We start from the raw sequence: 21708 nt of genomic DNA on the forward strand, positions 1-21708 counted from the left end.
TAAAAACTTTTCTGTATTCTGGCGCATAATTCAAAATTTAAACTATACTGGATACTGCATTTAAATTATTATTTAATTCCATTATTTTATTTTAAAATTATCTCTATACTAAATATTTTTTTGTCACATCGAGTTTGATAACTCCTGTAGATGCCAAAAGGTCAATAAAAATAATCTATTATACTTTAATACCAAAATATAATAAATATTTAAATTAATGATTACTGTGATGCGATGACTGGAGTAGGATAATAATTAATTTAAAACTCATGGATATAAAAAGTTTTAAAAAAAATTTTATTGCTGATAAATAAAGAAAGAAAAAGTAATTTTTGAATTTTATGTATAAATATCGTACGTTTACTCTCAAGCAGTTTACGGTTTAGTAACCAACTTACTCAACTTATCCCAAGCGAAATCATCGCAACCGGGTTTTAAAACCATCACTTCGTCATTAAGTATATCAAATAATTTTTTAAAAGGTGTAAATCTCACGAGACTCTGTCTATCGCCAATAATAATAAGCTTGTGCTTAGCACGAGTAAGCGCAACATTTATTCTGGTATGATCATTTAAAATTTCATAATCTGTTACTTGTTTTTTCGACTCACGTCTATCACTTCTCGTACACGAGAGTATAATGACACGCTTATCACGCCCCTGATACTGATCCACGGTATTTATTTCTATTTTATTTTCAATTAAACGTTTAAGAAGAGAAACTTGAGCAGTGAATGGCGCAATCACACCTATTTCTGATGATTCAATACCCGCTTCTCTCAATACATTTAATAGTTTTACAATAACGGCAGCTTCACAGTAATTAACGCAACGAGATACTTCATTATCAAGTACATGCGATGATTTTATTTCAACACGTAGATTGTAAGTATCTTCGGTATCCAGCATAATCACGGCATCTTTCAAATCACAAGATAGACATTTTCTTACCCAACCTTCGCTGGATTCCACGACCTGATAAATTAAAAAGTTATCATTTAATAATAAATAAATTATTTTAAGGCCATTCTTAGACAGTATCCTCCCCACACTTTTTAGAAATTTTCAATAACTCAACTGTCACAAGCGTATCAAAATTTTATTAATTAATTACAAAAAAAATTACCCTGATTAAGAAATCTAATTTGGAATGATTTGAGATTACGTAACTCTAAATTATTTTGAATCATTCTAAATTGTCTAAATTATTTTGCATTCGAGTATAAATTTTGGAATGAATCATTTTAAATCATATTGAATTAAAAAATGACGAAATATTATTTTATGATTTAGAATTATTCGAAATTATTTAAACGCTCGAATCATTTCAAATTAAATTGAATCATTTATGATATGAAACAATATGAAATAATTTAGATTTTTCAAATCATTTCAAATTAGACTTCTTAATCAGGGTAAAGTATTAATTGAAAAACGGACAATTTCGTTGAGATAAAGATTTTAAAAAATTTACTGACAGTTGATATCAATTAGGAGTTAAACGAAATTTGTTACATAAAATTCAATAAAATTTTCATGTCAATTTTAAAATTTGAATTTTCAAATTTACCTCCTAATTGATAGCAACTGTAAGTAATTTTTTAAAAATTCTATATCTCAGTGAAATTGTTTTTTAAATTAAAGTTTTAATTAATTAATAAAAATTCAATACGCTTATGACAGTTGAAAATTATTGCATATTTTTAAAAAGTGGAGGGGGGGAGCACTACCTGAGAATGCCCTGAATCGAATTTAAAAAAAATTTTCTTACTTTTTTATTAACGAACTCTAACGTAGCATTGGCTATTTTCTGATTTCCCGCCAAAAGTTCTCCATTGTAAGTCAATTTATTAGCAAGATCCATAATTGGTTTGTTCATTCGATATTGTTGCTTCAAAATACGTGTATTATGAACACTATCCAGTCTACTAAACATGTTTTCATTCATACCTAGTTTTCTAAAAGACATAGGTTTATTTAAATAATTTAAAAAATTAAATTAAGTATTTTTTTGACAAGTCTACATACGACATCATTGTCCTTGGTGCATAAAAACAGATAACAAAATTGGTTCATGTAAAAGAAAAAAAAAATATTTATTTAATTAACGCTTATACAATTAATTCTCACCTAGCTTCATTGAATCTAATTACAGCCGGTAGCTGTTCTGGATCGCCGACTAGTACAAATTTAGTGGCATTGTATAGTGGACGGAGTAATACTGGTTGCAATGCTTGCGTACACTCGTCCACTAAACAATAATCGAAAATACGTCGTGATAAAAGTGTGTGATTTGCACCTAGACATGTAACTGCAACAATACGCTAAAAAAAAATACCAAATTATTCAAATTTATTTATTACTTTAAGATAATAAAAAAATAAAAATGCCTTTTTACGAAATGCTGCATCCAATTTTTCTACCGTATCACACTGTCTGAGAAATACTTCGTCAATCTTATGATGTAAACTCGGATGGACTCTGTTCTTCGAACCTAAACGTAAAAAATCAACATTTTTCTCATGTAATTTTATCAAAATATTATCAACCGCCACATGAGTATGGGCTGTTATCAATACTGAGTTTCCTAAATGAACTAAAATTTGAATTAACGCAACAAGTGTCTGGGTTTTTCCAGTACCCGGCATTCCTTTTATTAAAGCATAATCATTGGTACAGATAGCAGCTTTTAAAGCTTCCTGCTGATACTTATTAAGGGTATTAAGTATTCTAGCCGGCTCTCCGTAAGCCAGTCTTGTAGGCGATTCATCACCAAATGATGCCGGTTGTTTATCAATAATAATTCTTCGTAATTTTCTTGTGATGTCATTGTCAGCAAGAAGGGTCGCAAGAGTTCCAAGTACTCTGTACGGAGTCATAGCCGAAGCAACGACATCAAGGTGATAAAATTTAGCAGTACTCCATTTAGTGATGTCTTTCTCCACAGAAACTGATACTGAATCTTTACTGACATCAACTACGTAACCAGTAATAATATTTATTCTCATACAAGTATTTACCATGACATATCCATCTTTGTCAAATACTTCGTTGAAATTTTTAACTGGTAATTTAATACTGTCGTCTTTTAATTCCCCGCGTACGAATGTAAGAATAAAAGCATCCTCATCTTCTTTGACAACCGGTTTCACAACCGTTAAATAACTCATACACATGCGTTGTGTCTCTCTTTCAGTGGGAGTCTGTGACCATATTGAACGATTACCCGCAGCACTACGATTATACGACTCCTCCATCTGTAGCATTGATACCCAGGCCATTATATATCGCATGTGATCGTCAGTCAAGTGCTGAAGCAGAGTTGAAGTGAGTTTCACATGTGGGTGTGACTCTGAAAGCTCAGAATTAGGATCGTGTTTAGCAAATAAACAACAGGCTGTATTATAAGTACACTTTTTACAAGCCGTAACAAAATTTATAGGCTCTGGTAATTCAGGTAACAGCCAATTTTTGATAATCTCTTGGTTTTCATTTTCAGTTTCTGTGACGACCGGCTGTCGTGATAAATAATAAGCGATACTGTTTCTCAATAAAATTAAATCACGTTGTTCGTGACGTGTGCTCGCTATTTCTTGCATTCTATTCTCCTTGATGTAGAGCAGTAGTCCTGAATTAACGTCATGGCCCAATGACTTCAACATCATCGTATACAAATATAATTGTCCTTTATGTTCAGCAGAATAAGATGCGCGGCCTGTTTTTATCTCCAGCGGCATAATTTTACGTGTTTTATCGATACTTACCTCAGCAGTGACGTCTATTTTACCTTTAACACCCAACGAAGGCAACCAAACATTTTCCTCGACGTCTTTTACACAAGAAATCGTACCAGGAAAGTCATTGTCACGGTGATCGGGTGTGTTGCCAATAACGTAACGATCCATAAATTGATTTATCATGTACACATACTCATCTAGGAGTTCTTTTATTTCCTTTGTCGTCAATTCAGAACCGTAGATCAACTGAACAATGTGCGGTTGCTTTAAAATATTGTTCAGCAAAGCCCGTATTCCTGGTAGATCATAAATCTCGCGCTTGAGTGCAGTCTGTAGTAACTCGTGTACAATAGTACCGCAAGACATTGACGCATCATTTGCTGGAATGTTTGGTAGACAATTAATACCATTAAATTTTTGAGCTAAAATTCCTTGACGCTCGCAAAATATTCCTTGGACTACTGATGTTCCGGATACAAGAGTATCTGCTTGGGTAACAAACATTCCACTCTCGTTATTGACAACCCATTCGTCAAAATATTTAACAGCTTTCACCATCACCGGCTCGCCGATTACAAATTGTGTATTTAGCCTAGATAAAAAACAAAAAAATTATACAGATTATCCTGCGTAGTTCATCAGCTTTCGAATAAAAAAAATAATTACCAATTTTCGGAACACAGAACTTCAGCACGTTTACCAGACTCCAAGTCTTCAACTAAGACTCGCGTGCATCGCATTTGACGTTTAACTTCAATAACTTCACAACGTCTGAACTGTGTGAGATCCAACGCTGAATTTTTATCGTCATCATCCCAGTCGCCAAAGAAATCACCAAGACCGTCTTCAATAATCAGTTCAGAATCCTGGCTGATTAAATTATTTTTTTTATCATTAAATGAATTTGATGGGACACTCAGACTAGAAATTGTCTGATCTGTCAGTGCAAGACTGGCGCCACGTCCAGAATCAATAAAAGACGAGTCATCATCATCATCGTCTGAAAACTGGGACAGTAATTCATTCACCAGCGCACTGTCACCAACATCTATATGATGATCTTTTTTACTAGATTTATCTCCTACATTTTTATCATCATTATCATCATCAGAACTGGACTCATCTAACAGAGCAGTAAATTTGGTGTACTCATCTTTGGTTTTATTTTCTGCTGGAGACATTGTTGTACTAGATGACACTGAGTTTTGATTATTTGATTTGCTCTCTACATCATTATTGTCATCAGAACTTGAATCATCCAACAAAGCAGTGAATTTATTAAATTCATTTTTATCTTTAGTTTCATTTGCTACAGAATTTTTACTAGTCACTGGATGTTGGTTGTCAGATTTATTTCCAACATTAGTACCATCATCATCAGAACTGGAGTCATCTAACAATGCAGTAAATTTACTGTACTTCTCTTCATCATTATCATTTGAATTGTCATCGGTTAAATCAAGAAAACAACTGTCTTGTGTATCGCTATTTATTATTTTACGTTGCTTGCTAACTTTATTACGATCATCATCATAATCTTCCATTTCTCTTTGTCTTTTATTCATATTTTTTTTATTATTGACAATCTTTTTATCATTTATATTTTTTACAGCAGCTCTCACTTCTAAAAATAAAAATGTATTGTTATTATTATTATAAATAACTGAAGTTCGCAACCATCAACAATTTTCGGATTTTTTTTTAACAATTTAACCCTAATCCGGTGTCTGTTTTCACCCGTAAATGTTGAACATGGGTCATTAGCGGCTGCCACTTATTTACTATGATATTCTGTATTCTGTAAGGAAAAATCTGAATAAATTCGTAGGTCTTCTTTGGACTTCTAACTGGGCGATAGAGTTATTGCCAGCCCGTAAAATTCCTTTTTCAATAAACATTTTCATCGAAATTCGGAGGCATGTTGGCTGTTTACAGTAGAATATTTAGACACAAACGACCCATGTTCAACTGTTTAGGATTAATATAAAAAAAAAAAAAATGCATCAGTAGAAAATTAGAAAAACTGTAGGTACAATTTTCTGAAAAATTTTTTTTTAAATTTGTCGTTTTTAAAAAAATCCAAAATTTATTAGACGGCTAATTTCAGTAATGATCCTGAAGTCAGCAGACAGTTAAAAATTTTTGAATTTATTTTTTCAACGACTTAATTTAAAAAAAAAAATAAATAAAAATATGCACATGTAGAAAATTTTATAAACTATAGGTGTAAATTTTTCAAATATTTTTTTTTGTTATGATTTGTTGTTTAAAAATGAATCCAAAAATTATTGGACGCCGGTTAACTTCAGTACAATATTTCAGTATCATAAAAATGAGAGTAAATGTAACTGACAAGTGGGAATTTTTTGAATTTTTGAATAAATAAACGAAATGTAAGTAGAAAAAAAATTTAAAAATGCGTATTTAGATCAATGAAAAATCAGTACGCGCATTTTTTTAAATTTAATTATTTAAAATTTATAAATTGTCTCATGTCTGCTACACTCACACTCACAAAAAAATATATGGTTGTAATTAATTTAAAATTAAAAAAAAAGTAATGATTGATTATAAAAATAATTTAAAGAATTGCCTTTTTAAATTCTGATTCTATTTTTAAAACTAATTTAAAACAAAATATAAATTATTTATTTATGAAAAATAAATTAAATAAAACCGGTAGTAATATTAAAATAACCCACGTGAATTTATGACAACAAAGATAATAAAGGAGGGAAAAATGGACGTTGAAGCAGCTGAAGATTAAAAAACAAAAATAATAATAAGTGATTGTAGAAATTTTACGGGTGCAACGGACAGCTGTCAAAGTTGGCCATTTTTGTTGATCAGCAGCGCTTCCTGGTGGATGTTCTTAATCGTGATATAAACAAACGAGATAAACAGAGCAGCTCATAACCATAACGTCCGTTGAAGTGTCAGCATGGGAATACTGGGTAAGACATCCTAACCTAATATAATAACTTAAGTTTACAAATAAATTAATGACATAAAAATTAATTAGCAGGATCGTAGAGGAGAAACAAAATAAAATATGGAGCGAAATAAACCAGCGATAATCAGCCGAGGCAAAAACAAAATAGCTCAGCATCCACCAGATTTGTTTGCACTGGGTTCTAAAAGTGGTCGAGATGTGCTGGAGTCTAAAAGACCTGGAGTTATACACAGCAAGCCGAGCACGTCATCAACTTCGTCAACGGCGTCGAGTTCAGAACGAAAGAAAGAAGCACCTGCTGGCTCATTGCAGTCTTACATAGCACCGAAGAAAGCTAAGCTAAGTCATGCTAGCAGTAATCCACGTCCACCGATGTCCAGTGCTGAGGCCTGGGAAGTCGTGGCCATTGATTGCGAATCCCCAGACCTGGTGCCCATGGTACTGGAAGCCAGTGACAATGACGAGGGTGATAAAGTTATTGGTTTAATTTGCGGCGCCATTAAAACTCTTAAAAACCAGCGATGGAAACCTGATTCTCTGCTCTACATGGGGCTTATGTATTTAGCTAAAATAAGACCATCAATATTTTCAAATGATTGTATTCTACATGCCCTGTCCTCGCTCTTGAAACGTGATCAGGCTCATAATTTTAAGAGCAAAGGCAATCCTTTGGTACCTGTACTAGCTGCTAATCTGCTGATGCGCGGATTCCATGACAAAAAAGCCTGGCCAGATATTTTTATAAAGTTGTACATTGAAGACGCGCTGGGCGAACGTGTATGGGTTGATCATGACGAATGTAAAGGCTTTACAGACAATATTTTAACAGGTTTCTGTACAAGAATACCTCCCAAGAGTGCACTCCAGCATGAGTTATCTGTACTAGCACCTCGTGATTGTCACAGCCCGTCGACAATGGAAGACGAAGACTCGGTAACATCAACAATACAACTTGGTGATAAAGACAAGTCGGAATTTACTGTGAGTCTTAGGTATGCACAATGTCCTGAGACTGTCGAAACAATAGTACTAGATGCAGTTAAGGAACAACTGAACCGTCGTCAACCGGAGTCAATAACAAAAAATGTTTTGAAATTACTTTCGTCCGCATGCGGTCTCGTGGAGATACGAAATCTCGTGTTACCACGTATTGAAGTGTGGCTACACAACCCCAAGCTCATGAAACCAGCTCAGGAATTATTGATTTACATCTGCTTCAACTGTACCACTCACACACAACGTGATGTCGAGGTGATAAGTCAGCTGGTGAAGCTGAGATTGAAAACAAAAGCAGTCGTTAATTTGTATTTAAATGGAATCAAAGAACTGATAGGATTACACCCGGAAAATTTATCTACCATGTTGAAGCACACAATCTACAATGAATTATCCAACGCCAGGAATTCAAACAACATGCCAATGTTGGCAGTTATGTTTCAAGCAGCGCCAGAAGCATCTGCAAAATTATTAGCAGAAATATTCCAAGATCTCTTGATGAATCGTGAAGACTTTTTGCGTCCACTGAGAGCACTTTTCCGTGAGATAATACGCGTTTGTCGTCATGATATAAATATGATAACACTCGCACGAGCGATGATGAAAGAGCGCCCGCAAATATTGCAACAACTTGCGGCATTTGAATTTAAAGAACGCATGTTTGCATCAATAATTGATTTACTCTGCCTCTGTATGTTTTTAGCGATAAGCCCGCAAGTAAAAGAAATTGTTTTGATGACCCAACGGGGTGAGAAAAAAGATATTGCGCCTCTACAACAATTTCAGAAGCTGGTTTCGACGATCCAGTATGACACGACAGCCTGGCTTCAGACGTCAGCTCAGGCAGTTTATGGAGTTGGTAAAGTTGAGTTACTGAAGGCTATTCAAAAAATTATGCTGTTGGATTCTCCTGAGCATTATTACAAGTTAGACAATTGGCCACCGGAAACAGACCGTGTATTATTTATGCGCATCGTCTGCGAAGTTCCTCTATTACAGACTACTGTCCTGCGAATAATGATGATGGGAATGTCCAAAGAAATAGGAAATTCTCAGCTAGAAATACTGGACGTCGTTGACCAGTTGGTAAGACGCGCGGCTGGAAATTCAACGGAAACATTCCCGATGTTACAAGCAGACAAACAAGATATCATTGATTTAATATTTCATTTGTGTGTGTATCAACCTCCTGGATCAATAAACATACCGTCTGGTTACACTCCTCCGAATCTTGCGATATCTAATAATTACTGGAAAGGCTGGACCATATTATTGATACTAGCAGCGCACAATCCCACAACTATTGGTGCTACTGGCTGGAATCGTTATCCAATTCTGCGCACACTTATGGAGATGTGTATAACAAATCATTTTTCATATCCACCACCGACTCTAGCACTTCCGGAGATAATTGAACAAGAGCGTGCTAAAGAAATGCAGAGAGAGGCTCGCGAAAAATTAGAAATACTTGAGTACGAGTCGCACTTGGCTGCTGCGTCGACAAAAGTCCAAATATCTGAGTCAAATAGTTTATTATTACCACAGCTAATTACTATGGATCCAAGTGGAATAGCAAGAAGACCACCGCCAGCAATACTAGAGCATATTCAATCGCTAAACGTTTCTCACAGACTTGGACATTTGCTTTGCCGTTCACGTAAGCCTGATTTTTTGCTGGACATCATACAGAGACAGCAGCAGAGTTCGTCTCAAAGTATGCCGTGGTTGGCTGATCTTGTGCAAAACAGCGAAGGTTCTCTCAGCCAACTGCCAGTCCAGTGCCTCTGTGAATTTTTGCTATCAACGACCGCCCAAGCTGTGGACAAACAACCTCGCCAGCAGCAACTACTTGGACATCTTCAAAAACTTCTGACAGATCCTAGTGAAAATCAACAACACGCTTACGAAGTATTGGAGTACTTTTTACGAAGACTAAGCAGTCAACAGAGTAACAGTCGTATTCAAGCAATAACAGGACTAAAATTAGTTTTAGATTCGATTCCTCTTGAAGACGAGAGTATGGAAGTTGACGGCAGCAGCGAAAGCGAAGTCTGGCTGCTGCGAAAGCTTCCCTCCATACCCCATTTTTCAGCAGTACGGACACTGGTCTCTGTTGCACTGCGTAGCGCTTGTCAAGTTGAAAATAATCCAGAGTTAGTACGCGCTTATATTGCTTATCTAGCTGAACATACTGTGGACGACGAACTACCAGAATTTACAGACTTAGCAAACGAAATATCCCAGTTGGTTGTTGAGCGAAGCACAATAACTGCAGCAATACTACCAGAACCTGACAGCGATTGTCCGCAAGCTAAACAAACTCTTCAAGCTTTCAAAACAATATTTTGTAATTATTTGAGAAAAGCGCGCTCACCTAGTGGCGAAGGCTACACGTGGTCCGAAAGCCAGGATCAGATACTCGTACAGTGGAGCAGCGGCGAAGAATGTACGATGCACATCCTCGTTGTCCATGCAATGATTATTCTTTTGACGTATGACGTTATCGATGAACGTGGACTGTCAAATGATTTATTGGAGACCTGGTTCCCTGAAGACAGCGATCCTCCGAAGGCTTATCTTGTTGATACCAGTGAAGAAGCTCTGCTGATTCCTGACTGGTTAAAGTTACGAATGATACGGAGCAATGTGCCCAGACTCGTTGACGCTGCTCTAAAAGATCTTGAGCCCCAGCAACTGGTTCTTTTTATCCAGAGTTTTGGAATACCAGTTTCCTCAATGAGTAAATTGCTGCATACACTAGATCTCGCTGTGCAAATCGACCCGGGCTCTGTTGGCGAAGCTGTACTTGACAAAGCTTACATGGCGCAATTGGTAAAGGTGCAACATCATCGCGGTGCAACTGGTGGTCTGGTATTTGTTCAAGTACTCCAACTAGTCGAGCCACAGTTACTCGAGGCAGCAGTAGTTGGTACAGAAAAATTACAAGAGCCATTACCTCAGAGCGCGATGATTAAAAATCAATCTGTCATACAGTATCCAGTTAAAACGGAAGTACCTCATCTGATAAATAAATTGTTCATTGAAAATATTCCATTGGTGCAGAAAGCGGAAGCCTACAGACGATTACATAAAACACTGGCTAAAGATTTGCAAAAGTCAACAAAAGAAAGCGGTGCTATTATTTTAGCAATCCAACATATCTGCAGTGTGTTGAGTTCAATGCAAGTTGAACAATTTCTCTCATCACTTGTCCACATGCCTCAGTACTCTTGCACACTAATGAGAATTATTTTATTGCCGTTAAAAAAACCTGGGACGCCAATGAACTTGATTGATCTGGGTAGAAGTATGTGTTTGAATTTAATTTCACTTATCGGTGATGTCAAAGCGCCAATTTTGTCTATTCTACGTAACTTCGCTGATGTCCAGAAAACTAAAACAGCGCGACGCAATGACCTCGTGGCCTTGACTAAAACACGTGAGCCTTCAGAAATTTTAGAAAACACAGACCCAGTTAATTTAGAGAGTGTGGGACGAACTCTGCTAGATATTCTCTTGAAAAACGCGAACAATAATATTTTAGTCAACGCAATGGCCCAATCATTGGTGTCGGACAGTAATGAAGGTTTGATTAAACCCAGAACAGGTCTTTTGATTGACTGGTTGGCGTCGATCGAACCTGAGCTCATTGGAGTCTGTCCTCTTTTACAAATGAAGCTTCTCTTTGGTAAATCAAAATTACATGTAAAGATTGATGAGAGTATCGTTAATTCTCATGCTTATCGTCCTTATCTGCTGACTCTGCTGACTCATCGCGCAAGCTGGGCGACTCTGTACAAGTGCGTTGGACACCTGCTAGCTAAATGCGATGAAGAATACGATCCAACCGCTGTTCTGGATTTTCTGTGGGCCCTAACGTGCAATCCAAAGTTATGGCAAGGTCGTGATAAATTCACTCCCAAGCATTACGTTCCAGAGGACATTTTACTGCTCACCCAACAGCAGCTTTTAACTCTGGTGGCTTACGTCGTAGCCGAAGCCATTGTCGTCCACGGTCGCCAGGGAAAAAATGCTGCGTTGACGCAAATGGAGTTACGGCTCGACTTACTCCAGCATTGCCTGTCTACTAAAGAAAAGCTAACGTCTGAAGTCGTTAAGTATCTAGCAGATCGTATGATAAACAACACAAATGTCATTGAATCAGAAATGGCTCATCAGTTCCTTCTGCACATGTACATGAAAATACCCAAAGTCATTTGCTTTTTAAATCAATTTCAAGCTAAAAAATTTGTCGCCGGTGCCAAGATTACCGAGTGGACTGGATCAGTATTGGACTGTATGAGTCATTCATTGCTGACCGCACTAGCAGCGACTCCAAGACAAAAATCATGGATCTCAAAGTCTCAGGAGTTTGAATTGTGTGCTAGGAAAATGGCAGCGGTACATCCAATCCTAGTTCTCCGGCAATTACCGATGCTCGCATCATCGCTTACGGGCAGATCGCACCTAGACATGATTGACTTCCGTACAGGAAATCATTTAAATTTATTTATTCAAGTCATGGGACTTTTGGAACTTCTTCAGCCTTATTTGTTCAACGAGGAGCATCAAACTGCTTTGGAAAATACACTGGAAAATTATTTCCAGTGTTTCCAAAACTACGGAACTTACAAAGAACATCATACTTTGTTAACACTGTTAAATAGATTTGTCGCGTTATTACAATCTTACATTTCACATGACGCTCAACGTGCCCTCAAGTATCTTCACAATCATGTCCACGTGTTACGTGAACTCCAGTCATACTATTCCGGAGTAATCAGTCTAAGATCATTAATTGCCACGATACCGGGACCCAGAGAAGGAAGTAATGGGGAGGAAATATTTTTAGCTGGTCCACCACCAATCAATCATCAAGACACCGGCTTACCTCAGCACTGGCACCTCCTTGTTGGAGCGCTCGGGAAAATTCAAGGCGAAGGTAAACAACTTTTCAGTATTAACTCTTTTAAAATAATTGTGAAAACTTTTTAATTGTAATTATAAATAATTTTACTAGATGTCTTATCGGCTCTGCAAGAAATAGATCACCTGTCATCCCGCAAGCCTTTGATATTTGAATACGTCACTGACAGTCTAACTGAGTTATTGGTATCACCCCAAGGAAATATTAGAAGTCTTGCTCATTCATTGCTCGCAAAGGCGCTGAAACATCGACCAACACTTAATCTTACGATATTATCAGCATTCCAACGTTGCCTTGATAGTCCTAGGTCCGATGTTTTAATGTCTGCACTTGATAGACTTCCTGATGTTGTTCTCTGTATGCAAGGTAATTTTTTATTATTTTACAAGTGTCCGTAATAGTTTTGACTGTCACTATGTAGGGCGTCTCAAGTAGCACACGGCTTTGTGACATCTATAAGATAGGAGTTTTAAGATGATCTTGAAGTTAGCAGACAATTAACAGTTTTTTGATTTTTGTTTCAACGAATAAATTTCAAAAAAAAATAAAAAATAAAAATATGCACTTATAGAAAATTTTAAAAACTACAAGTGCAATGTTTTGAAATATTTTTTTTTTTATAATTTATCATTTTACAAAAATTCCAAAAATTATTAGACGTCGGCTGACTTCAGTATCATGTTTTGAGGCTGTTTTTTGAGCTGTCGATAAGGCACTAAAATGTTGACAAAATAATCAGAAATTTTTCACGAAAAAATTATCTGCTTAAAGGACTTGACACAAGTGACGACAAAAAGTAAATTACAAATAATTGTCAACTGTCATTTAAATTTTTTAATTGAAATGTCTTTTTTAAGATCGAAAAAATAAGAAATTTTTTATGGCTCATAGAGCCAACATCTGTATGTATTATTTTCATAAAAATACTTGGCTTTGGAACAACAAAAAAACATTTGTCTTGTCCTTTTAAAAGATATTTTTATGACATCTTAAAGTTGTCTCTGTGCTACTTGAGTCTTGAATAAAAAAAAATAATTTGAATATTTTAAAATTAAATAAAATGACGTGCTTTGGGCTGCTCGGAGGGATCGTGAAAAATTTCAAAAGTGAACGAGGTTTTCCCAACACTACAAATTTATATAATTTAAAGTCGCAGTTCGAATAATAAACCGATTGACCTATTTATCAAAATCATAAATTGTTTAGTTAAATGTAAAATATTTTTTATTAAATTAATTTAAAAAAAAAAATTATAGATAACGACTTGATCATTGTGACAAATGATCTATTTTTGAACATTACATAAAAATTAAGGAAAAATTTCCTTATTTTTAAATAAATTTTCAGAGTAAAATAATTTTAAATTTATAAATTGACATCGGATTATTTCGGTATCAATCGGTTCTGCTTTAAAGAGCTCAGAGCAAGCAGCCGAACACAAAATTTTATAAATTTTCAAATTTAATTAATAAATTTTTTAATATTTTATTTACAGAACATGCATTGCCGTTGTTGCAAAAAGTATTTGAATTAGGAGTTAATTCAAACGTCAACACGATTCCTCACATAACTAAAAGTATAATGCTACTAAATATACAGCAAGGATGTTGATAACAATCAGTATAAAAAATGATTATAAATATATAAAATAATTATTCATTTGTTTGTTTATTTAAATAAAAATTTATATTTACATGTATATTGTATTAAAAAAAAAATGATGATTATTATTAATTGATTACAATAATTTTTAGATTAGTACTTTGATTCAAAAGCTTGTGGCGGTATGTCATTCACTGAATAAGATTTCATGAATTTACTGATAGCATCTCGCAAGTTCCAATCAGATTGTTCAAGAAACTCCCGACAAAAACTCATTTTCATCGTACTGACATTTGATAAAAATTTAACTAGATCATTTTTCTCGCCCTCGCCCAAGTAAGTGGGAGTGAAGTCTGGCACAACATTCAATGCAGCACTCGCATTACTATTCTCAATCATCGTGGCATTTCCACTCCGTATGTGATACTGGTCATTGACTATTCGAAATTCCCGGTCTTCTTTTTCGACAATAATAAATGTGCGGCTAAAGAAGAGCGATATCGGGAACTCGCGGTAGAAAAATGGTCCCTGGATGTTAATTGCCAGATGCTTATTACCCTGATGAAGAATATCAATTGAAAAAGTCTTGTAATTATGAAACGTGGGCGGTAATTTTCTCAAAGAATCAATTATTTCACCAGCTCCATTCAACAAATACTTGTAACATCTCGAATAATCAACAACTTTCAATAAATTTCTATTAATATTAAGTATTTTAGTCAATTGTCTGTGTCGTGGGTTAGCGATATCTCCAAATGTCGCTGAGAAAAATGCATTAGACTCGTAGAGTCCATTCAAATCGGTCCGATCTTTCTGATCAAATAGAGTAAAATAATGCTGGACAAATTGACGCACAAGATTCATTCGTGATCCGTCAGCCAAAAAATACTTTTGACTAAGAGGAATATGCTGGTGTTTTACATCAATTATAACACCGTCAAGTTTCTGTAGGTTTGGAAACACATATTTAACAGCTTGAATGTAATCTTCTGGTTTATTGAACTGTTCGCAGAATGGATTACCATCAAGACAGAGTTCCGTTACTTTGAACTCGGAAAAATAACGCAAGTAGTCAATGTTTGAAATTTTATTATGACTTAAATCCAGCTTAGTTAGATTGAATCCAAACAATTTTTCATACAACAATATACCAAATAATCGATTGTTACGTAAATTTAATTCACGTATCTGTAATTTATTGTCCCGCGAATTTCCTATGCGCATTTTGCAGCATTTTAACACCAGAATTAAAACTCCAGATGATGATAAGGGACAATAAAGTGACCCAAGTTGTTTGTCATGATGAAAGTCCTCGAGATTGAGGATTTTTTTGACGCCGTCATACCGCGAATTTAAAACATCAGCGATAATACGGTGTAAGTTTATATCTAGATCCTGCATGTTTATAAAACCTAAGACTATATCCATCTTTAAAATATGATCCTCAGGCAGTCTTATCATCAGTCCTTGTTTGACGAAAGTATCTATCGCGGTGATAGTGCATTTAGCAAGAAAAGTCGCTTTGTTGGAGTCATCGACTTGGTACTGGACTGGCAAGATAACCTCTGGTTGACAAGCTGATAAAATAGAGTCCAGAATAGTTTCCATGCTGAACTCACCGACGTCAAATATTATAAATTTATGCCATAGATCTTGTCTAGCAGCTAAAGCTAATTCATGATTATTGAAAGATGGTTTAATGTGAGTTAACCTCAATGGTTCGCAGGTTGTGTTTACTGGAGCTGCTGAGGTGGTCGGTGGTGTTGTCACTGCAGCGACTGCATTTGCTGTTGCCAGGGCTATGGTTGCTGACTTTATTTGAACTGATGCCGTTGGCATTCTATTTCTTCTTTTTCTCATTGATTATTTATTTTAATTTTCAGTAAACCGGAAATTGATATTTTTTAACCACACTGACGATATGTTTACACTGATAATGAAAGTAAGGATCAGAATCAACAGAAGTTGGCGGAGTTGGCGCAATCAGCTGATAGACAAAGACCGGCTTGCAACGAAGACAGAAAATCATCACGTGTGTAGAGGAAAATATATTTTTAGTGTTTATTTAAATTTTTATGACGAATGTTTATTTTAAAAATGAAGTTTATGAAATATAATAATTTGTTCAGTAAATTTATGAATAATTTCCATAGAAATTTTTCAAATAGTAACAGTAGAGTTATTAAAATTTTGGGTATTGAAACGAGTTGTGATGATACGGGTGTTGCTATTGTTGATAGCAATGGGAATATTCTAGGCGATGCTTTACATTCGCAACTTGATGTTCATTTAAAGTAAATTATTATTTTATTTTTATTTATTTATGATACTGAAATTAACCAGCATCCAATAATTTTTAAATTTTTGAAAAAAGATAAATTACAAAAAAAAAAATATTTCAAATAATTGCACTTATAGTTTTTTAAAATTTTATGATACTGACATTAGCCGACGTCTAATAATTTTTTGATTTTTTTTAATCAATAAATTATGAAAAAAAATATTTTAAAAAATTGCACTTGTTTTCTACATGTGCATATTTTTATTTTTTTTTTTTATTCAAATTTGATTGTTCAAAAAATAATCCAAAAATTTTTAATTGTCCGCTAACTTCAGGATCGTTAAAATTTTCTACATGTGCATATTTTTATTTTTTATTGTTTTAAATTGAATTGTTGAAAAAAAGATCAAAAAATTGTAAATTGTCTGCTAACTTCGAGATCATTTATTTATTTATGATACTGAGGGAAGCAGACATCAGACAATTTTATAATTTTTATAAACAAATTGCTTGTAAGTGAAATACTATTTTTAATTTACGCACAAAATGATTTTTTAAATTTTCTTATACGCAATTTTTAAAAGTTTGTTCTATAAATATTTTAATTGTTTATTTAAAAGAAATACATTTTTTCAATGTCTGCTACTTTCAGTATCGGATTTATTGATACATTTAAGATAATAAATTATTGTTTTATTTATATATTTGTTTAATGCTCATAAATTTATAGATACGGAGGAATAATTCCACCGGTAGCAAGAGAATTGCACAGAGAAAATATAACAGATGTATGTGAAAAAGCTTTGCGGTCAGCTGGGCTGAGATTACGAGATGTTGATGCAATAGCCACGACTCTCAAACCAGGTCTGGCTTTGTCACTGATGATTGGTAGGAATTTCGGTAAATATTTGTCGAGAGTCGGCAACAAACCATTTATTCCTATTCATCATATGGAAGCACATGCGTTGACTGCAAGAATGGTTGAAAAGGTATTTATTTTGATTTTTTGATTACAATTTAAATAAATGGGCAATAATGTAGCAGATATGAGACAATTTATAAATTTTAGATAAAAAAATCAATCAATTAAAATAATGAAACTTAATAAAATGCGCTTACTGATGGTTTTATAATACCAGCATTGAAACCTAAAGTTTCAGTGTCTCTCCAGCCAGTTGATCCCACCATTGGTTTTAAATTAACTTGCTTCTGACTGACTACTGTCACTGAAACTTTAAGTTCCGATGCAGGTGATCATGAAAAATATCGTAACTCAGGATGAAACCCGATGTCAGACTGTGGGTGATGTCAACCAACTTCAACCTTGTCTGAAATCATTTTGTTTCTTCCCTTCTCACTCAACATACTATTATTGTACTTAAGGAACGAGACCCAATACCCGACCAGGGAACTATTACCCGATCACTCATGTATTTGTCTATCTACATTTACTAGATTTTACTAAATATATCTATACAAATACATGGAGTGATCGGGTACTAGTTCCCTGATCGGGTACTTGATCTTTTACCTGACTTACATTTCATTTATTTATTCAAAAATTAAAAAAATTGCAACTGTCAGTTACGTCACATTAATTTTAAATACTTGATGAATGTATTGTTTTTTATACTAATGGAATTTGTCCAGCGATATGTGCAATACTAGGGGCGTGTTCAGAAATACACTCTAGAGATGAAAAATTACCTATCCAGGTGTGATTAGTACCTTTGTAATGTTAAATCGCACCTCTGGTTCGACCAGAGGATATTTCTAAACGCAGGAGTTGAATATTTCTCTTCTAGAGTGTGTTTCTGAACACGCCCTAGATGGTTGCTTACTAAAACCGGTGAAACTCCACTTTTATATAAATAAAAATGAATTAATTTTGAATTTAGGTTGATTTTCCATTTCTGGTTTTGTTAATATCAGGAGGTCACTGTTTACTGGCACTTGTAAAAAATGTCAGTGAGTTTTATATTCTCGGTAAATCAATTGATGATGCTCCTGGTGAAGCACTCGATAAGGTATCTATTTAATTAAATAAATAATTAAATAGTTTTTACAATTTAAAATTATCAATTACAATTTTTTAAACTCTTCAGACAGCGCGTAGACTAAAAATGATTAATCTGCCAGAATATTGGGGTAAAAATGGCGGGCAAGCAATAGAATTAGCAGCAAGTAAAGCAACAAATCCAGAACAATTTGAATTCCCAATGTGCATGACACATTACCGTGACTGCAACTTCAGTTTTTCTGGACTAAAAAACAGCGTAACGTCTCATATTAAACGCCAGGAATTTAAATCAAAAGTAATAGGCGATGAAATTATTCCAGACATTGAAAATCTCTGTGCTGGATTTCAATTAGCTATCGCTAAACAACTATGTCTTAAAACAAAACGAGCTATGGAGTTTTTGGATATGAAAAATTTAATTCCTCATAATCAACGTACTCTGGTATATTAATTTTATTTATTTATTTATCAAGTTAGAAATTCAATGAAATGTAATTTTCCTTGCAGGTTGTATCAGGAGGAGTTGCGTGTAATAATTTTATTGCAAAAGCATTAGGAATAGTCTGTAACGAGACGGGCTATCGTCTAGTACGTCCACCACCACAACTGTGTATGGACAATGGTATAATGATTGCTTGGAATGGAATTGAACGATGGAAAGCTGATGCTGGAGTACTTAGAGATCCAGTTGAAATTGAAAAAGCTGATTCAGAGGCCAGAGCGCCACTTGGTGAAGACTGGACGCAGTTAATTAAAGACGCAGATATTAAATCCCAAAACATAAAAACCAGAGATTTATACCCTTGATTTAATAACTAATTAATTTAAAATGTAAAAAGTGTAAATAGTTTGTTTGTTTTAAATAACAATTACTATAAAATTATTTAATAAGAATAATTATTTACATATACAAAATAAAGTTTACACATATATAAAAATTAAACCATCGTCGGAGCGTGTGTTCGTGATTCGGATTTAAGTTTTTCGTACAGTTCTACTTCAACATTTTTATCTTCACGTTTTTTAACTTCTTCTACAGCTATTCTGTCTAGATGATGACGTATTCGATCTTTAATCATCTGTATTTCGTCTTTATTTTTTTTAATCAATGATGTCGTTATAACTTCGTCAAACTCAATCAATCTCTCGGGTTGTATTTCATCAGGAATTTCACGTATTACTGTACTGAGGTCACGTAACATTGATTCTATTTCTTTAAACTTAGCATCAGCATCCGGAGTATCCATTTTATTCACCAAAAGAATTGCGTGCATGTCCAACAAGTCTGGGTTATAAAGTTCCAATTCTTTGTTCAGCAGAATGACTGTCTCGAGGCAGTCACGGTAACTGTGCTGTTGTGATAAACGGAAACCCTGAATGTCTACAATAAAAACAAGCAGTTTTGTTCTGTCTAAATGCTTGAGAAATTTGTGGCCCATGCCAATATTGACATGAGCTCCTTCAATAAGTCCTGGTAAATCGGCAACGGTAATTCTTCTGAGGTCTGGGTAATGAATTATTCCTAAATTAGGACGAATTGTCGTAACTGAAAAAAAATAAAAAATTTATTTAAATTAATTCATTTATTCTTCTGGTCCTGTTTTCTACAAATTAATTATTGTAAAGTATGGACACGAAGATTGAAGTTTTATTAATTATTTAGTGATCAGTAAATGATCATTAATTAATTAGACTTACAAGGATAATCAGCAACTCGTGGCTTGGCATTTGATATCGATCTTAGAAGAGTACTTTTACCAGCATTAGGAAATCCTACTAAAGCAACGTCAGCAATTAATTTTAAATCGAGAGTTATCACATGATTTTGGCCTTTCTGTCCACTGAAACCGTTCTCTGGACAACCACCGATTCCACCACGAGCTACAACTAGTTTTGAATTTGGCTGATCTACTTCACCTGTTGCAAATAAATTTTTTTTTTTATTTCTAATGCTTTATGACAAACCTTGAGATGATGCGAGATATATATGAGTGCAATGTAGCAGACATAAGACAATTTTTAAATTACATACAAAAAACTTAAACAATTAAATTGATAAAATTATTTAAAAATTTTAAAAATTGTCAGATGTCTGCCAACTTAACTGTCATGAGATATATTTTATTTATTTACCAATGACAGTTTTATTTGAATCATAGATGGTAACTCCTCGAGGTACTTGGATTTCAACATTGTCACCAGGTTGACCAATGATCCCTCTTTTCTCGCTGTCGTTACCATGGCCGGCTATAATTTTCCGGTTACGATATTTTTCAGCTATATGATGTAATGACAATCCTTCAGTAGCTACAATAACTACATCTCCACCTCGACCACCGACTCCACCGTATCGTGCTAAACCCATGCCACCGGTACCTGCCTTTACTCGTAGATGTAGACTGTCAAGAAAACCCGCTCTTAAAAATTTTCTTGGAATTTTCTGCAGGACAGTAATAAAAATATTAATTACAATTAATGAGTGAATGTACCAGACATCAGACAAATTTTAAATTTTAAATGAATAGAGTAAATTTGTCTAATGTCTGCTACACTCACTCACTTACAATTATTATTTTAAAAAATAATTCTGTATTTATAAATAAATAATATTCGAAAAAATTACCTTGGGGACACACAAGAAACGTGTCAAGAAAACCATCTTTTTATTTTTGAAATTTTAAAGTCAAAAATGATATTAAAATTTTTTATTTTATTAACTTAAATTATTTATAACAAAAGTACTTTTTTTAAATTTTATATTAATTTGTTTATCATAATAAACAAAAGTGCTGAGTGTTAAGAGCTACGATTCAAAGTCGATTATTGTTACAATCGATTTTTTACTGTATTTAAATTTTTAATCGATTGTTTTAACTCAAACGATTCGAGACTGATATTTTTTATGATCCTGAAGTTAGCCGACGTCTAATTGGATTTTTTTTTTTTTTTAAACAATAAATTAAAAAAAAAAGTATTTGAAAAAATTGCACCTGTAGTTTTTTAAATTTTGTACATGTGCATATTTTTATATTTTATTTTTTTGCAATTGATTTGTTGAAAAAAAAATACGAAAATTGTTGATCGTCTGTCAATTTCAGGATCAGGGTACTGTAATTTGAATTTTTTTAAATTCCCGCCAGATGACGCGCGATTTGTTGCTCGTCTGTCAGTAAGAATAGATTCGATTTTTAT

General features: G+C 34.2%; 5 protein-coding genes across 8 annotated transcripts; 2 read left to right on the top strand and 3 right to left on the bottom strand.

Annotated features, from left to right (window-relative positions):
• Positions 1-276: 276 nt before the first annotated feature.
• LOC130664172 (DNA replication ATP-dependent helicase/nuclease DNA2) lies at positions 277-6566 on the bottom strand. 3 transcript variants are annotated; one of them, XM_057463988.1, is made up of 7 exons: positions 6440-6566; positions 4404-5361; positions 2391-4329; positions 2131-2324; positions 2029-2040; positions 1772-1958; positions 277-975 (listed from the first exon to the last, which is right to left on the bottom strand). In XM_057463988.1, exons 2-7 carry the CDS (start codon positions 5300-5302, stop codon positions 376-378), a joined length of 3831 nt encoding a protein of 1276 aa, XP_057319971.1. In that variant the 5' UTR covers positions 5303-5361; positions 6440-6566; the 3' UTR covers positions 277-375. The 3 variants fall into 3 exon arrangements, with proteins under 3 accessions (XP_057319971.1, XP_057319970.1, XP_057319972.1); XM_057463987.1 differs by having other exon boundaries at positions 6331-6459; XM_057463989.1 differs by lacking the exon at positions 2029-2040 and having other exon boundaries at positions 6331-6459.
• LOC130664170 (integrator complex subunit 1) lies at positions 6534-14241 on the top strand. 2 transcript variants are annotated; one of them, XM_057463982.1, is made up of 4 exons: positions 6534-6691; positions 6760-12628; positions 12707-12979; positions 14109-14241. In XM_057463982.1, the coding sequence occupies exons 2-4, from the start codon at positions 6790-6792 to the stop codon at positions 14222-14224; spliced, it is 6228 nt and encodes a 2075-aa protein (XP_057319965.1). In that variant the 5' UTR covers positions 6534-6691; positions 6760-6789; the 3' UTR covers positions 14225-14241. The 2 variants fall into 2 exon arrangements, with proteins under 2 accessions (XP_057319965.1, XP_057319966.1); XM_057463983.1 differs by having other exon boundaries at positions 6535-6691; positions 6763-12628.
• A 21-nt stretch (positions 14242-14262) lies between these two features.
• Positions 14263-16075, bottom strand: LOC130664173 (nuclear RNA export factor 1-like). Its single transcript, XM_057463990.1, has one exon. The coding sequence runs from the start codon at positions 16073-16075 to the stop codon at positions 14369-14371; it is 1707 nt and encodes a 568-aa protein (XP_057319973.1). The 3' UTR covers positions 14263-14368.
• Positions 16076-16277: 202 nt separating this feature from the next.
• LOC130664175 (tRNA N6-adenosine threonylcarbamoyltransferase, mitochondrial) lies at positions 16278-19420 on the top strand. Its single transcript, XM_057463992.1, has 5 exons — positions 16278-16509; positions 17227-17485; positions 18395-18523; positions 18602-18958; positions 19024-19420. Exons 1-5 carry the CDS (start codon positions 16298-16300, stop codon positions 19321-19323), a joined length of 1257 nt encoding a protein of 418 aa, XP_057319975.1. The 5' UTR covers positions 16278-16297; the 3' UTR covers positions 19324-19420.
• LOC130664176 (GTP-binding protein 10 homolog) lies at positions 19396-21352 on the bottom strand. The gene is made up of 4 exons (XM_057463993.1): positions 21140-21352; positions 20650-20956; positions 20215-20433; positions 19396-20062 (listed from the first exon to the last, which is right to left on the bottom strand). Exons 1-4 carry the CDS (start codon positions 21173-21175, stop codon positions 19455-19457), a joined length of 1170 nt encoding a protein of 389 aa, XP_057319976.1. The 5' UTR covers positions 21176-21352; the 3' UTR covers positions 19396-19454.
• Positions 21353-21708: the final 356 nt, after the last annotated feature.

The sequence above is a fragment of the Microplitis mediator genome, chromosome 2 (genome assembly GCF_029852145.1).
Source record: "Microplitis mediator isolate UGA2020A chromosome 2, iyMicMedi2.1, whole genome shotgun sequence".
Lineage (NCBI taxonomy): Eukaryota > Metazoa > Arthropoda > Insecta > Hymenoptera > Braconidae > Microplitis > Microplitis mediator.

Excerpts from the sequence above, each read along its gene's own strand:
- LOC130664176 (XM_057463993.1), bottom strand. The coding sequence starts at position 21,175 with ATGGTTTTCTTGACACGTTTCTTGTGTGTCCCCAAG. Across the intron at positions 20,434-20,649 it reads TTCAAATAAAACTGTCATTG|GTGAAGTAGATCAGCCAAAT; the intron begins GTAAATAAATAA and ends TATTTGCAACAG. Across the intron at positions 20,063-20,214 it reads ACGAGTTGCTGATTATCCTT|TTACGACAATTCGTCCTAAT; the intron begins GTAAGTCTAATT and ends ATTTTTTTTCAG.
- LOC130664173 (XM_057463990.1), bottom strand. The coding sequence starts at position 16,075 with ATGAGAAAAAGAAGAAATAGAATGCCAACGGCATCAGTTCAAATAAAG.
- LOC130664170 (XM_057463982.1), top strand. The coding sequence starts at position 6,790 with ATGGAGCGAAATAAACCAGCGATAATCAGCCGAGGCAAAAACAAAATA. Across the intron at positions 12,629-12,706 it reads CGGGAAAATTCAAGGCGAAG|ATGTCTTATCGGCTCTGCAA; the intron begins GTAAACAACTTT and ends TAATTTTACTAG. Across the intron at positions 12,980-14,108 it reads TGTTGTTCTCTGTATGCAAG|AACATGCATTGCCGTTGTTG; the intron begins GTAATTTTTTAT and ends TTTTATTTACAG.
- LOC130664172 (XM_057463988.1), bottom strand. The coding sequence starts at position 5,302 with ATGAATAAAAGACAAAGAGAAATGGAAGATTATGATGATGATCGTAAT. Across the intron at positions 4,330-4,403 it reads GTTCTGTGTTCCGAAAATTG|GCTAAATACACAATTTGTAA; the intron begins GTAATTATTTTT and ends TTTTTTATCTAG. Across the intron at positions 976-1,771 it reads TAGAGTTCGTTAATAAAAAA|GTCGTGGAATCCAGCGAAGG; the intron begins GTAAGAAAATTT and ends TTAATTTATCAG.
- LOC130664175 (XM_057463992.1), top strand. The coding sequence starts at position 16,298 with ATGTTTATTTTAAAAATGAAGTTTATGAAATATAATAATTTGTTCAGT. Across the intron at positions 17,486-18,394 it reads CTGCAAGAATGGTTGAAAAG|GTTGATTTTCCATTTCTGGT; the intron begins GTATTTATTTTG and ends TTTTGAATTTAG. Across the intron at positions 18,959-19,023 it reads CTCATAATCAACGTACTCTG|GTTGTATCAGGAGGAGTTGC; the intron begins GTATATTAATTT and ends TTTTCCTTGCAG.